Source organism: Triplophysa dalaica, chromosome 17 (assembly GCF_015846415.1).
Source record: "Triplophysa dalaica isolate WHDGS20190420 chromosome 17, ASM1584641v1, whole genome shotgun sequence".
NCBI lineage: Eukaryota > Metazoa > Chordata > Actinopteri > Cypriniformes > Nemacheilidae > Triplophysa > Triplophysa dalaica.
Genome location: NC_079558.1, coordinates 12449860 through 12467186, shown reverse-complemented (window position 1 = coordinate 12467186; position 17327 = coordinate 12449860). Strand labels below are relative to the sequence as shown.

General features: G+C 43.7%; 1 protein-coding gene across 1 annotated transcript in view; it reads left to right on the top strand.

The window, feature by feature from the left end:
- gsg1l2b (gsg1-like 2b) overlaps positions 1 to 17088 on the top strand; it is a 30895-nt gene extending 13807 nt beyond the window's left edge. The window contains exons 4-5 of the mRNA XM_056771427.1: positions 5505 to 5616; positions 15823 to 17088. Of these exons, the coding sequence (XP_056627405.1) occupies positions 5505 to 5616; positions 15823 to 16123 (413 nt within the window). The 3' untranslated portion in view covers positions 16124 to 17088. The remainder of the gene's footprint in view (positions 1 to 5504; positions 5617 to 15822) is intronic.
- The last annotated feature ends 239 nt before the right edge of the window (positions 17089 to 17327 follow it).

Here is a 17327-nt window from a genome sequence, read left to right as displayed (position 1 = left end):
GGTGGATATAGGTATGGTCTCGTCCTTGGAGGAGAACGCATGGAACGTGCGGACTGAGTAGTTAACCGCGAAGTGGAGGTCCACCTGGGGAAGCTCATGGGTTACCAGGAGTGGGAACCATTCTCATGAGGATACATCAGACGGAACAGCCCACGGAGGGGGTGTTACAGACGTCCGGTAGCACTAGGTCCGGTTAGAGCTATCTGTGATAGATCATATGGTATCCCGGCCTAAGGGGGAAGGCTGCTCTGCCCAGCCAGCCCCCAGGGTGTGCTTGCTTAGTGATGGATGGAATACCTGTTCTTAACCAGTATTTGGGTAAGAAGGGAGGTTGGTGAGATACCTGTTCTTAGCCGTATGTTTGGGTAAGAAGAGAGGTAGATAGCACACTGACCAAACCTACTGGAGGGTGGAAAGGTTCTTTCGCAGGCATACGCCCCCCGGATGCCAGTCCTACATGTCGCCACGTAGGACTTGGGCTGACACCGGGTTTACGTGCAGGTTGTTAATCCTTGCGAAGGTGTTTTGGCGTAGCCCAACCCACAGCTCAACAGATGTCTGCTAGGGAGGCCAAGATAGGCCAGTCATTGAGATAGTTTAGTACCCGCATACCTTACTCCCTTCCGGGGTGCCGCATGTGGGGGCACAGGAACCGGAGCCGATGTTGAAGGGGTCCTGGGCTGCCGGGAAGCAGACATCACGCAAAATCTCGGAGTCGCTTAGTAAAATGTGGCTAATCACCACTGTCTGCTTCTTCACCATCAAAAACTGCTGGCCGCAGTCCTCGACGGTTTTACCAACAACCAACAACTCACCTGCGAGACGGATGCACCAAGAAAGCGGACTGCGTTCAGCCGGGGGTGTCTCTCCTGGATCACTATTCAATTCAATTCAAGTTTATTTATATAGCGCTTTTCACAATGTGTATTGTTTCAAAGCAGCTTTACAGGGGCAAACAGGAAAAACAGATAAGTTAGAACACAGCACAGTGCATGGTGTTTATACAACGAGTAAGATCATTCTAATAATACTATCTAATTTATAAATAAATAAATGAATAAATCACTACCGTGGACATCGTCCGACCCAGGTCCCATGCCGCCACCTTGGTCACCCGTAGAGCGCCGTTCTACATGTTGGATCTGGACGTAGCTGCCCCATCATCGTGGGAAGCTGCCCCACAAATGTCACGCATTGATTCCGAGTGCGTGCCTGAGGATCCGGACGGTAAGCCACCGCCCTTTTGGGGGATGTTCAAATGTGCGAATCGGGGTGCGGTCGGCCTGTGAGCACTTGGCTGGCGGGTTTACGTTCGCAGAGGTCCCCACATCACTAACGCTGCTAATACAGGCGGACTTCAGGGCCGTAGCCACCAATGTCACGGCCCAGGTAGCAGACGAAATGGTGTGTCCCGTAGGAAGACAGCCACCCGTGACCGCAACTTCTGAATGACAATCTGTCCGCAGTGCGGGCAAGATGTGTCAACGAACGCTGCTTCAGCATGCTGGACGCCCAGACACCTAATTCAGCGATCGTGTCCATCCCTCTCCTTGATGAGGGTGCCGCACCCAAGAGAACAGCGGAACATGCCGCGCAGGAGAATGCTCAGTCCTGAAAAGGACCTTTTTAGAAAAAATCTCTAACACCTCCGGAACCGGCAAAACGCCCAGGGTAAGGTCGCTGCAGGTAGGGACGATCCGCTGCTCTACGTCGTAGATCCGGCAATGCAGAAGAAAAATTTGTTGAATTATTTTTGTTCGTAGTCATGAGCGAAGGCTCTGAAGAACAAAAGGTAAATGAATGCTGCACGCCGGCTTCCTTTTATACCGAACATCCGGTGGCGGAGACCGGAATGCAAATTTCATGCGCCAAATTTTACTGGCCTTTTCTGTAGTAGTCAGAGTTGATTGGTTCTCAAGGGCAAACCCCATCTGTCGTTCTCGATAAAACGTCGAGAGACCGACAGAAAGGGAACCTGCGGCTCTATAACTTTTCCCGCAACTGCATTTTCAAAACAGCCAAATTGTGCGGGAAATCCGCGACCTTGGCAAGACAAGCTCTAGTGCACCGGGCGGGGGCAATAGCCTCAGACTTTAAGCTCGGAGGCTGAAATCATGCCAACCAGATGGAGATGGATGACACCTCATGCGTCTATTCACGAACAGGAAATAGAACTAACTTGCGAGATTTTGGAGTTGTTAATGTCTCGCAGGCGTTGTAACGCAAGTGTTTCTGAACATGTACCGAGTAAAATATTACTGAAAATTGACTAGTAATGCAACAAAACATGATATGTTACTGTAATACATTACTTATGTAACGCATTACTCCCAACACTGGTGGTAGTGTCCAGAAAGAACAGATTTAGATTTCTATCTGCCTACATTCTGCCCTTTGCCTGTCCTTTGTGGCAAATACCTTTGCATTTACGTGTTATCACAAAGCCCAGCCTATTCTCTAGATACCAACAAAAAACATCAGGGTCAGCATTCCATGTAAGCCATAGTATTGCTAAGCCAGTATTCTTGAAAGTTATCCAGGCTATTTTTGCCTTTTTTCGTGATTTAAGGGGCTTACACTGACATATGTATAGACAGTATAATTTGCTCTTTATTCATTTCAGTGCAGAATTGATTGTGAAATCTGTAAATTTCACAATCAATTCTGTCACTCCTTTGTTTACCTTCATGAGAGCTGGATCATGAAAGCAGTGCATCGTGGGAAGGAAGCTGCGACCTCAATTAGCTTCTGTCTGCTTTTGACACAATCAAAAGTAGACTGATCTCTTCTGTATTCTTTACAAAGTGAACACAGAAGACAATAATTTGAAACACAGAATATACATTTGCATTCTCTTTAGTAGAAAAGTATGCAAATTAGGATACAGGGAAAATACAATTTCCAGAAATTAAAATTCTTTCATAATTTACTCATGCTTACGTTGTTTCAAACCTGTATGCCTTTTTTTCATATGCAAAATACAAAAGAGGATATTTTTAAAATATTGCAAACCAACCCCCATTGACTTGCATAGTATGAACACAAAACAGTCAGACGTTTTCAAAATATCTTCTTTTGTGGTAAATAGAAGAAAGAGTCATATACAATAATGACATATTTGTTTTAATTTTGGGTGAGATATCCCTTATTGATTATCATAATAAATTAAACCAAATGCCTAAATTTTGCAGGGTTTCTTTGAAGGAAATTAGCTGAGCTATCATGTTTACTGGTTCATTAAATGATCAGATTAGCGAATGCATGGTCCTAATTTTCAACAGATTTTGGCTGTCTGAATTTTTGTGTTGATGTCTGCATAAAGGCACCTCCCTGTAGTTTTCATGGAGATATAAGGTTTATCAGTGCAATGCTCTCAGGGGAGAGAAGATGCATGAATGTGAGACAAGAGAGAGAGGTTTAGATGGACATGATAGTGTGTGAACAACAAGACAGGGAGCATTTAAGTACAAACTGCCTTTTCAAAACTCCAAAACCATCACAATGATCTATTTTTGTTTGTTTAATTTGTTGTTTGTCATTTTTGTAGCATATTCTTTGCATTTGTCATTTCCCTCCTTAATAGGTTGCAAGGAAATATGCTGAGTTAGTAGGCTGTTAATAACCTGTAATCTTCCTTCGTCCTTGTAATTTTTTCGGTATGGATGACATTGCTTTTTCTGACTCATGGGCTGACTGCTGCTGATTATGTGTTGTTTGCCATCTGGACTCCTCTCTTCCACATGATATAACTATTAAACAATGACCCTGACCCATGCTACCACTCCACACACCTCACACCACTCATTAGACTCCTGAAACATTTCCCAGTGTGTCCATTAATTGATCTGTGCATAATGCGATTACAGCCATCTCAGTGACATTCAAAAACCAAGAAAGATTACAGAATTGTGAACATTCATATAAACTGGATTAAACATGTTTTAATTAACTGTAACTAATTACTGAACAAGCTTCTTCAGGGATTTGTGTTCTCCTCATGTCAAATGAATATGGGATGACAATGTCATTTTAGCACTTATGATAATGTGATCTTGGGTGTCATTTTGAAAAATGAGGTTATACATATGCTGCGTGATATTTAAACCCCATGGGAAATAATAAATTTGCATATTTTTATGTTCTATTACCAAGCTTCACATAAGGTTATAATAGTACCATTTTAAATATAAAACTTGGCTATCGGTCCTACTTGACAAAAGTATGTGTTTTAAGTAAGACATTTTCAAGATAACATTCAGATTTTAATAAATTGAATTATACAATACAGAGCTCAGGGCTGTCACAGATTGCTTAAAGCTGTCTTTTATGTGGCAGGGACATTTAATTGATAGTATCGGGATAAAATAAGGGGGGCACGGTGGCTTAGTGGTTAGCACGTTCGCCTCACACCTCCAGGGTTGGGGGTTCGATTCCCACTTCCGACTTGTGTGTGGAGTTTGCATGTTCTCCCCGTGCCTCGGGGGTTTCCTCCGGGTACTCCGGTTTCCTCCCCTGGTCCAAAGACATGCATGGTAGGTTGATTGGCATCTCTGGAAAAATTGTCCATAGGGTGTGAGTGCGTGAGTGAATGAGAGAGTGTGTGTGCCCTGCGATGGGTTGGCATTCCATCCAGGGTGTATCCTGCCTTGATGCCCGATGACTCCTGAGATAGGCGCAGGCTCCCCGTGACCCGAGGTAGTTCGGATAAGCGGTAGAAAATGGAATGGAATGGAATGGGATAAAATAACATACAGCACTATTAAGTAGCCTTGAGGTCTGACATTTTGAAGTTCAAATCCAATTTCATACAGTCTGTGAATTACAGTAAAATAGGATACAACTACTGATATTTTTTAGCATAGAAGAGTTAGAAAGGGTCACATGGGGTTTAAGGTGGCGTATACTATGGAATGGTATGATAAGGTATGGTATATGGTATCAATTTAAGGGTTTATGTACATGATCAGAATTAACTGGAGTATTGAAAAAGTGGCCATCATCTACTGCCAGCCTCTGGTGAAAATCAAACAGAAGCAACTGTTTTCTCTGAATTTACATGAGTAAAACAGCGCCCTCTAAAGTATATCAGTGTTCTCAAGGGAGCCTGAAGATTATAAAAAAAAACGAAGACCAAATTGTTATCACTTTGTTGTATTTTTTGTTTTGTTTCAGCTTTTTTGATACTTGAAGTAGCTTTTTGTTTTAGAGGTTTTTTTTATGCCGTAATTTAAATCACTTTATTTCAGTTTATTGCTGAAACAACATTTTTGTTTTTATTAAAAAACAATTGTCATTTTCATTAGTTTTTTTTTAAGAAATATAATAGTCACAATATTACTAAAGAATAGTTATAGTTTTGCTTAACTGTAATAACCTAGGACAAAACTAGCATTAAAATAAGATACAGCAAACTCAAGATATTCCTTAGTTATCTGTTTTTTTATTTATTTAAACCTTTGGTTATGCAAAGGATCTGTAGTCACAGACTTTGATTTTGTTTACAGGTCTTCTTGGTATGGTAGCACACATGATGTTTACAACAGCATTCCAGCTAACGGTGAGTCTGGGCCCTGAGGACTGGAAACCACAAAACTGGGACTACAGCTGGTCTTATATGTAAGTTCATACATAATCAAAATCATTGCATTGTTTCAAAGTGTTGTAGTGATTGAGGAAAGTTTATTCGAAGGATGACTTAATGACAAATAGTTTTAATCATAAAAGCAACCAAAGACTGACGCTTATGTATTAGACTTCAAGTGGAAGTTAACATTCAAATATGCTGTAAACCTATGGGAATGCATATGTAACAAGTACGAAAATATAGGGCAATTGATACCGGGATAGCCTAGCATGATACAAAATGAACAGTGTTTTTACATCATAATTGTAGTGTTTACTTTACAAATAGACAGTTAATGCAAGATAAATATGAGAGAGAAAAACGACCTCTGCTTCTCCGTTTGCATACACCAGTTGTTCTCAACTCTGGCCCACGAGATCCATTTTCCTGCCGATTTTAGCCCGAACTCTGATATAAAACACCTGAATAATACCTTATAAGCGTCATAAGGGATAGATGCGTTCAACTTAATGCGACGCTGCTTAAATCTATCAGCAAATGAGATTTAAGTACCACGAGAGCGGTACTCACTAATTCAGGCCCCACCTACAACAATTGATAGGAACTCCCTATCGAAACTATTGAAAATAAAAATTAATAAAAATTAACTTAATACAAGTTTTGCTGCAGTTCACTAAATTTACAGAACATTTCTCCTTGGACATGAAAAAATATCAAATTAAACAGATGACTCAGCAAACTGGCTACATACTCCCCCATTAACTTCACAAGACTTGAGCTACTACACTTCTGTCAATTTGATAAGGGAGCAAATAGGGAAAGTCATTTGATACAGGCCACACCATTTCGCCATGCGACATACATGTTACCCGAACATCAGGGGACAAAGAACAAAGGAGTATCAGTTATTCTATTGCTCAAGAGGTGCCTTATACGCCACTCAATTTGATTCAAATTACTTTTTTCCTGCTTGCCTATTATTCTTATGACTAGGCCCATTTAACTTGAAACCTTTTTAAAATAAAAGAGACTTAGTAACATCTTTGATTGCGTTGTGAGTTGTTTTCAGAGTCATATTCGGAATCAGTCTATTAACAGGTTTTACTAACCTGCCTACCCGTGTTCGTACCTGGGTCACTACTTCAGGCACATTAGGGGGTGCAATGGAAATGGACAAGGTGCTGGTGGATCTTGGCTGCTCTCTGGCATTATGCATTGCATCAACTGTACGTACACTTTCTTGACAGTCTGTTGGATTTGATGGAACGAGTCGAGAGTCTAAATTAAGGCGTTTACTTTCAGACACCTGGACTAGGTCATCTGATTTACTCTCAGGCTTTTTCAGGATCAAATCCTGGTCACCTGTATCTACTCGCCCTTGCACCGAATCATCCGTGTCAGGTAAGGAAGCCACCCACTCAGCAGTACGCTCAGTTTCAGGAAGGTCACACCCCAGTGCAGAATTCTGTGTTAAGGTTTGATCTGACAGCTCATGGCTGCTTAGTGAGTCATCATGGAGAGAGGCCTCTTTGAGATCATATCTCATCTTTGCAACATAGCTGCCATAGTCTGGACGTTGTCATCTCTCCCAATAATGCGAAACATCACGTCTACGGGCAGACGAGGGATTCTTCCATACATGAAGAAGAAAGGTGCATAACTGGTAGACTCATGAGCTGTACAGTTGTAAGAAGAAGTTAGGGTCTGCAACATTTGGGGCCACCTTTGCTTATCTCTTGTGGGTAAGGCTCTTATCATACCACCCAACGTGCAATTAATCACTCCCGCAATCTGTAACAGCTCCTGAATGAGATGCCTCTCAAAGCTCGCTCCCTGATCAGAATCCTTTCTGGGAACCCATTGCTGCAAAAATATCTGTCCCACAGTTGGCAGTCTACTTGTTTGGCTGATTGATTTTTGCCAGCAAAAGCGTGTGCCATCTTCGTAAAGTGGTCTGTAACCACTAGCACATCTACACTCCCACCCTTGCGATCCTTTGCAGACCAGAAGTCTATACACACCAATTCAATAGGTCTGGTGGTCGCTTACAGCACCTAACATGCTCTCTGATGTCTCGCACCATGCCTACCCAGAAGAATCTATCCCTAGTCAAGTGAAGTGTTCTGGCCTGGCCTTGGTGAACAGCATCGTCATTTACTCCCTCCAGAACTTGTTCGGTCAGTGAAGCTGCGACGATGTACTGCCAACATTTCTTTCCTGTTAGTTGATCTTTGCACACACGATACAAGAACAAAACACCAGCTCAAGCCTCTCCAATGCCACACTCTCGTTTTTTGCAAATACCAGGAGGTCTTCTAGTTTGCAAAGTAAGGTTAGAAAGTTCTGGGCTCCGAATATGCCCATCATGAGAAGCATGAAACTTGCAGAACTGTTACACAATCCTTGGAGAGCCTATTAAATTCATAGAGTCCCATGGGTGTTGTGAACGCAGTGAATTTTTTATCTTCCTCAGCCATCTCCATGTTGTAGAATCCTGAGGTAAGATCCATAGCACTGAATATGGCATTGCTGCCAAGCGCAGCTACACGATCTGCCTGGTGTGGCAAAGGATGTGCGTCTTTAGTAGTGCAGCCATACAGTCACCGATAGTCGACACAAATGAGTAGATCTCTGCTTTTCTTCCAGACGAGCACCAGAGGGGAGGCCCACTCGCTAGAGGATTTGCAAATGATCTCAGGCTCCTCCATTTCTGAAAGAACATGTCTGAGCTTGTGGTATTCTGTCGGTAAGGCAGTTTAAAGGGGCGACTAGAGTCTATAAACTATAAAGTTTATTCATTGAGAACACATCCTCATATTATCGCTGCACAAGTTGTTCCTTCCAGTGCTGTGACACTTTGAAAAAATCAACATCAAGGTCGCTTAGACCGACTTAACTCAGTTAACTCACTTAATACGGTCAACAACCGAGACATGTGTTGTTTGATTTATGACTTTCAGCTCGTGACTGCTTGGATGCTGGGAATTGATGTCCAAGCCCTGCAGAGCTACACACAGGAATACACCAGCCAACTTCGTGTTCCTCTTCAAAGTTATGGGCTTGTCAGTAGCATTCAGCACCTTGACTGGAACCCATCTGTCATCGCTCATGGATGCTACCACCCGCCCGGTGACAATGTTCCTATGTGACTGTGACTTTGCAGATTAGACAAGGACAGCACTTCCCTCAGAAACAGGTACGGTAGCAGGTAACCAGCCTTAAACGAGATGTTCTTGCCGAGGACACAGCACTATGGCTTGGGTAAGCTTAGCTGTCCAATCCTGTTCGGCATCTCAGTCCCCTTCCATCTGTGTAGACCAGACAACATGTCCAAAAACTACATAATATCATTGTAGACAGGTTCAATAGAGTCTGGAAGAAAGAAGGCGGGGTCAGCGTGGACTGGGAGAAATAATTATTTTATTCTTTTATTCTTATTTATACTCCCCGCTCCTCCTGGAGAGAAAGTCGGCCACAACAATCTGAGACCCCGGTCTGTGGATCACCTGAAACTTAAAGGGTTGTAACGCCAGATACCATCGAGTGATCGGTGAATTGGACAGAGCCGTCGGTTTTAGGTACTGAAACTACCGGGCTCGCCCAATCGCTATGGGACTCTTCTATTACTCCCATCTCTAGCATCGCCTTTAATTCTTCCTGAACCACCTTTTTCTTGTGTTCAGGTAATCTATAAGGCCGGCTGCGAACCACCACGTCAGGCTTGGTCTCAATATGCTGCTCGATGAGGTTAGTGCGACCCGGTAGGGGCAAGAACACATCTGCAAAAGCTGCTTGCAACTTGGCTACATTGGTGAGCTGGGAGGGTGAGAGGTGATCCCCCGGGGCCAGAGCGAGAGATTGTACTGGGTTGTTCGCTTCTGGCCCGAGATTCTACTCACTACCGTCGCCAGCATCACCGGGTTCACCTCAATCCATTTTTCAAGGAGATTGAGGTGATACACTTGATGTGCTCCGCTCCTATCTGACCGCACTACCTCATAATTGAGATTGCTTATTCCCCGTGTAACCTCAAAGGGCCCTTGCCACTTTGCGAGTTATTTAGAACTCGAGGTGGGGGGTAATACAAGCACTTTATCTCCCTGTGCAAATTTGCACAATCTGGTACCCCTGTTATACTGTCGGCTCTGCCTGTCCTGGGCCAGTAGCAAATTCTCCATCGAGAGCCGCCTCAGTGTATCGAGTTTTTCTCTCAGATACTGAATTTGATTCTTGCTATCTGAGGGTCCGTCCTCCCAAGCTTCCCTTAGGACATCCAACACCCCACGGGGCTGACGTCCATAGAGTAACACAAAGGGGGAAATCCCCTTGGAGACTTGGGGGACCTCTCGCAAATAACAGGGGTTTGAGCCTCAATCCCAATTTTTGGTGTCTTCATGTACGAACTTACTGATCATTGCCTTCAACATGCGATTAAAGCGTTCGACCAGCACGTCTGTCTGTGGGTGGTAGACGCTGGTACTAACTGCTTTAATGCGCAATCACCCGTATAGTTCGCGGAGGGTTCGTGACATAAACGCCGTGCCTTGATCCGTGAGAACCTCCTTCGGGATTCCCACGCGGGAGATGATTCAACACTCTTGCCGGAAATGCTGTGGAGAACCACTGCTTCGGGGTATCGTGTCACATAGTCTACTACGACCAATGCAAAGCGATGCCCTCGTGTTGACCGCTCTAATGGCCGATCAGGTCCATACCAATTCTCTCGAAGGGGACCCGAACCAACGGAAGAGGGCACAATGGTGCTTTTGGAGTTGCTGGTGGGTTTACCAACTGACATTCAGGACAAGACGCGCACCATCTGCGCACGTTCTCATGAATGCCCGGCCAAAAGAAGCAGGCCATTAGGCGGTTTAATGTTGCCGTTTGCCCTAGGTGACCAGCCATTGGATTACAGTGAGCCGTCTGGAAAAGCATTTCCCGACGGCTCCTCGGGACGACTAAATGGGTTGTATCCTTCTTTGATTGAGTGTCTCGGGTCACTCGATACAAGCTGTCTTTTAAAATGGCAAAATTAGGATAGACGAGCGGTTGTGCAGGCGGAAGACACTCTCCATCGATGGTACGGACCTGGGGCCTCATTTATAAAACTGTGCCTAGGATCCTAACTAAAACTCTACGTACGCACAAAAGCCAAAAATAGCGTATGCAAAAAAAGATTCTGATTTATAACACCATGCGTACGCACACCTGCAAGCAATTTTCACTTTATAAATCACAGCCTACCTGATAATTTGCGCACGCAATTTACCGCCCTTTATCCGCCCACATTCAACCATATATAGACAATGCAAATTACCTCATTGGCCATGCATATTAAAAGGAGCAAGGAAATTTCTCTGAGGCAGAAATAGAGGTTCTTGTGAGTGAGGTGGTTGAAAGGAAGGCTATTTTGTTTGGTGGCCACAGCAGTGGAATTACCAATAAAAAAAAATATTTAGAGTGGGAACACATCACTGCTGCGGTAAACGCAGTTACTTCGGCAAACAGGACGGTTCCAGATATAAAAAAGAAGTGGTCCGATCTTAAGGTGGGAGCAAAGAAACGGCTTGCCTCTCACCGACAGAGTGTGTGTGCGACTGGTGGGGGCAAAGGCGCCCCCGATTTGTCCCCAATGGAGACCCGAATGGCCTCGATTCTTGGCCAAACCAGTGTGTGTGGCATTGTGTCTGAGAGGGAGGGAGACACGGATGTGCTGGATACAGGGGAACCAGGTAAATAATTTTATTGCTTGTGTGCTCAATTAAACAAAATAAGTTACACAATTGGTTTAGTCCTTATTCTTGCAGAATGGAGGGCCATGGAGTTTCCCGAGGTCCCCAGAACAAGTGCGTCCCCACCGTATGGCACGGCTGGAAGTGGCCGGGTGCTGACTGAGGCTGTTCTGCAGACACAGAGAGACACCATTAACGCAATTACTGTAATCGCAGATGAGCTTAAGCAAATAAGGCTTGTGCTGGGTGACATTGCATCTACATTAAAAGATCTTGTTAAAAAATGAACCTTGGCACTGTTGTTCTTCACAAATGGCGCATTACTTCCAGACGGAGCCTTGCTCCCTGATGATGTCCTTCTTGTTGGGGAGGGGGATGTGGGTCAGGCTCTTCATGCTGGTGTTGTGGTAGGTCGGGAGGAACAGGGATACCATTCATCAGTGCAATGTTGTGTAAAATAGCGCACACCATGATGATCTGGCAAACTTTTTTTGGTTGATATAAAAGTCACCACCCGAAGCATCAAGGCAACGCCATCTACACTTGAGGAGGCCAATGGCTCTCTCAACTACTGAGCGCGCACAAGCGTGGGTATCATTAAAGCGCACTTCTTCTGCGCTCTGAGGGTTTGAGAATGGGGTGAGTAGCCAGCGCCTGAGCGGGTAACCGCTGTCACCTGTAAAGTATAACAGATTATTTGTACAATAGGCTTTAGCTGTTATGTAAAAACAATTATATGCATTTACTTACCCAGAAGCCAGCCATCACGAACGGCACCTGCCCTAAGTCGATTCCCTACACTGCTGTGCGCTAGAATAAATAAGTCATGTGTAGAACCAGGCCATCGTGCCACAACATTCCTTAGAGTCAAGTTGGCGTCACATATAATTTGCACATTTATTGAATGCACATGTTTGCGATTCACATAAATGAATTCATCTAAATATGGAGCCCTTATAGCAATATGAGTGCAGTCGATTGCGCCGATTACATTTGGGAAACCGGACATTGCTGCAAATTTTCTTTTGATATTGGCCTGTTCTCCAACAGTGTAAGGAAACTTTATGTATCGATTGGTCATTTGAATTATCCCTTTCAAAACTGCAGGCACTAATGAGTTTAGGGATGGCTGTGAAATCCCAGACCTATGACAAATTAATAGGAATGTTAAAATCAATAAGGTTTTGCTTAAAAAAAAAGTACAGTTAGTTACCTGTCGCCTATTTCCCGCTGATATGTCCCGGTTGCCAAAAATCTGAAAGTACTTGGGTTGGTACCGGGATGGCGCGGTTCCGTGTTGTTGGTCTTTGTAATGCTGGGCCAAGTTCAGCACACAGATCCAAGAGCATGGCTCTAGGAAATCTAAAGCGGCTTATTAGCCACTCATCATCATGGGCTAGGAAATCCTCACGGTCCCTGAATACTCTTTCCCTCCGAAGTCTGCCATTGGCATAGTCTTCCAGCAGTGCCAGCGCATCCATCATACAATATGCACTTAAGTGTTGATGCAGTAGGCTATTTATGTTTTCAGCGATCAGATGTAATCATTTACACCTTATCACATTAATCACATAAGCACTGATAGACCTACATCCATTTAAGAATGGAAGTGAAAGAAATTAAATTTACGTACTTTCAGCATATAGTTCCGAAGGCCGAAGGCAACCTGTGGGTCGTCGGGGATCCGGATCACCGTACCGACCTCCATCACTGGACAGCTGTCGATTGTGTGACCCAGCTCCCCACACCGCCAACAGATCAGCCCAGAGTTTTCCGCCACTCTAGCGGCAGGAAGTAGGCTGGCGGACTGGTGAGGAGAGGCTTGAGGCAGAGGAGAGCCCGCAGTCGGGCTGAAACGTGACCTGGGAAGGGGTAAAGGTCGGGGAGAGAGAGGGCCAGAAATAGGAGAAGGGTGAGAGAGATGGTCAAGGTAAGCCGACACCGGGGCACACCACCATCTGGTTTTCAGCCAGATAGATGGCCCCTGTCAGCGACGCTGGAGCTGCTGAGCAAGGCCAAAGGGTTGGCCAGCTTCCCCCTGCTCCAAAGACCGGAACCACTGCCGCTGCTGTTCGGGGCTCAGGCCGACCCGCTGGATGGCATTCTAGAGATCTGCGTAGATCAAAAGGTTCGGGACTGGCAAATGTTTGACCAAACGTCCTGTGGCCAGCCCGAAATCTCCGCAGACCTCTCGAAAAGTTCCAAAAATGCCTCCGGGTCGTCCTGAGGACCCATCTTGTGCAGCGGCACACCTACCGATGGCCAATGGTTCCTTATCAGCAGCCTCCTGGCCCAGCGGTTTTCCTGCTGAGCCTTTTCCAGGGCTTGGAAGCGTCTTTCCTGGTCTTCTCGTAGGCTAAGCAGCGCTTGGTGGTGCTCGTTGTGAAGACCGGCAAGCGACTGAATCACAGCCGCAAATGGTGAACCCGGCTGAGACATGGTGGCGGCACTGCTCCTTCCTTCCCGGGTTTCAGCACCACTGTAAACAGGTTCAATAGAGTCTGGAAGAAAGGAGGCGGGGTCGGTGTGGACTGGGAGACATAATTATTTTATTCTTGTTTCAACTCACAAGACGTTGCGCCAATGCGTCTGTATAAATCACTTCTTGTTTTCGGTACGTTGCTCAGGTTTCAGGTTTCAGGTTTCCCAGTCTGTCTCTCTCTCGACTCTCCTCTGTAACTGTGTGCCTTTAAGCTGTCTCCTTACCAATCACTGAAACGAGACGCAGGTGATCTTAATCTGCAATCGACCTAGCTGCTTACCGTCTTTCCCATGTCTCTCCTCCCCGGTGCAGACATCACTAAACCACGCCCCCCTTGCCACAGTCATAATTACATGAACTTTCAGTTCGATTCAGGATTTAGGTGTATTTTCTCCATCTGGCTAATAATGTACATTAGTGCCTAAGATCATTTCATCTCTCTGACCAGGAACCACTAGGGTGGGAACATTTACATTTATGAATTTGGCAGACGCTTTTATCTAAAGCGACTTACATTGCATTATCCTACACATTTATACATAGGTATTTGCAATCCCCTCGGATCAACCCACAACCTTGCGTTGTTAACCTTGCAATGCTCTTACCACTGAGCTACAGGTAAGCAAACTGCATGTCCATACACTTCCATCTCAAGAACGTGTGCAGATGGTGCGCGTCTTGTCCTGAATGCCAGTTGGTAAACCCACCGGCAACTCCAAAAGCACCATTGTGCCCTCTTCCGTTGGTTCGGGTCCCCTTGAAGAGAATTGGTATGGACCTGATCGGCCATTAGAGCGGTCAACACGAGGGCATCGCTTCGCATTGGTCGTAGTAGACTATGTGACACGATACCCCGAAACAGTGGCTCTCCGCAGCATTTCCGCCAAGAGTGTTGAATCATCTCCCGCGTGGGAATCCTGAAGGAGGTTCTCACGGATCAAGGCACGGCGTTCAGGTCACAAACCCTCCGCGAACTATACGGGAGATTGTTCATTAAACCAGTTTGTACCAGCGTACGGCTATTAGCTCGTTCAGCTGCAGAGTTCAATGTGTTGATTAGAAATCTGCCAATGGCAAAAGTGACATAGGGGGATCACTAAAGTAGTGTCTTAACATGACATAAATTTTCTCGACACTACCTGGACTTGAAGGAGCAGTGCTTTTTAGTCCCACTTTGTTTATATTCTTAGCTCTACCCACGAGGTGACTCATTACTGTGTCGGCTTTCTCCGTTTCGGGGCAACTGCTTTTCCTTAAGTACAGTCCCATGACATCTATCCACTCTTCGACTGTGTACCTCTCATCTACTTTAAACATGGGTGGTTATTTGATGACAGACCTCACTATGAAGTTGACTTTGGGTTATTCAGATAGGAGCTCAGTCATTTTTAACTCTGATGGACCTGTGGGTAAGTGGTTGGCTACACGCGGACTAGCTAGCAAATGGCTGATAATTGACTCGCCAATCTGACTACTCAGCTCTCCTATTAACTCTTGTAGCTGCTGTGTGACATCGGGGCTACCATAGGAAGGAATGGAACATGTTGGCTGTACTAACTCAGGATAAGGATTTACTTCGTGCACTGACACAGTAGTTGGGAATAACAGCTTTGGTATAGCCCCTGTGTCCTCTCTTAACCTATACAGACCTCTACCTCTACCAGCTAAACATATCAGAAGTATCGGCCTCTTCCACCCATATTACGTGATATAACTAATGAAATTCCAAATAAAAAAAACAAAAAATAATAAAATATGCAAATATACAGAGGTTACAGATATGCAAGACATTAAGTGAAATATAAAATTTGAGAACCCACAGTCTTCAAAGCAATGTAAGTGTAAATGTCAACGTACGATAAGTGCAAATGTCCGAAATGCACGTGTAAGGTGAACAACACAGTCTGGTATTATTTGGAACTTCACTGTAGATTTTTGGACATGAGAAAATATCAAATTAAACAGATGACAGCAAACTGGCTACACTTATCTGATGCCCTGTTAATGTTTGGTCTATTCTCCAGCTTGGCTTGGAGCTCATTCACTGCCTGCATGGCCTCCTCTGTAACAACCATAAACAGATACACAAAGACTATCATGGAGTTCAAACACAAGAGAAAGAACATCAAGAAGAACCTGAAGATCAAGCAGAAGTTGCTGGACCTGGAGTCTCCAGAGCAGGTGTGGGACATGTACATCAGCTCTGTGCCCAGTTCAGCTGAGGAGTTTCTGGACCTGTCCAGTTCGGGGCGCAGATTGTCCACCAATTCTGTCTTCCTGGACCTCAATGACCTGCCATCTCCACAAGGAGAGGAATACTGTTAAGGCCAATCCAATAGACTTGAAGAAACAAAGCATCTCATTTTTACAGCTTAATCACTTTCACTTTGTGTGTGTATGTCTTTCATGTAGATTGAAACCGGCCTTATGCTAGAGTAGTTTGATAACTCTGCTATTTAAAATGTTGTGTTTGATGTACTCTGTTGTTTAAAGGTGATGCTGTATTTTTTTAATTTGTTATTATTGTGCTGAAACTGCTGATATAAACTGATATAAATGGATACATTAAATGATATTCGGATCCCCAGAGAGTCTAATGTAATATATTTATATGAAAGTAACTGTTTAAATGACTCTAGAAACATACACATACTGTTAGACTTACAAAATGGTGTGTTCAATAAAAATGTGAAAGGTGAAAATTGAAACATTACTGTGAACCTGAGGGTATCTTAAATGTATCGTTTTCTATCTGTTTTATTGAGAGCAAAATATACATTGATGAGTGCCTTTGTTTGTGTTATTGATCTTGGTTGTTCTTTAACCAACATTTTTTCAGTAGACATATATACAGTAATCAAATATTAAACATCAACTAGAGTATATGGGATATATTGATGATCCTATTTTGGGGACAGTTTATTGTGTTGCCTTATTTTGCTTGCTTATGTTCATTAAGCATAATAATATTAAAATGTACAGCTCTGTGTCACTATGTATTTGGTAAGGTTCAAGTTTAAATGAAAATAAATTTTTAATTTTTAAATAAGCTAGCAGCATGCAAACATTTTTTAAAGTCTCATGAACCCTAAGAAGGATGGTACTGTGTCATGTATATGATGGAAAACTAAATTAGTTCTTCATAATTTCATGTTATGGATATTTGACCCCATTTAGAGAAAATACATAAAAATACATGTATATCAATATGTTGATTAACTTATTAACTGCCTATAAGTCTTTGTACTGTCAATATGAAGTGTTAATGTGCAATAAAACTGGGAGTATTACATTTGTTTAAATGTTTTTTTACATAATGAACAAGTCTTTTCAACAATATTGTAGATTGATGGCTGTTGTCATTTGTCGATTATATTGAATTCTTTCAAAAGTTCACTAAATGTTAGATTTGTTGGTTATTTAGTGTTATCTTTTAGATTTGTGGAGGAAATTATATTTCCCCATATGCATTTCTTTATAGTGCACTTTATTGTTTTGCCAGAAGGTGGCGCCTGAGACAAAGTTTCAC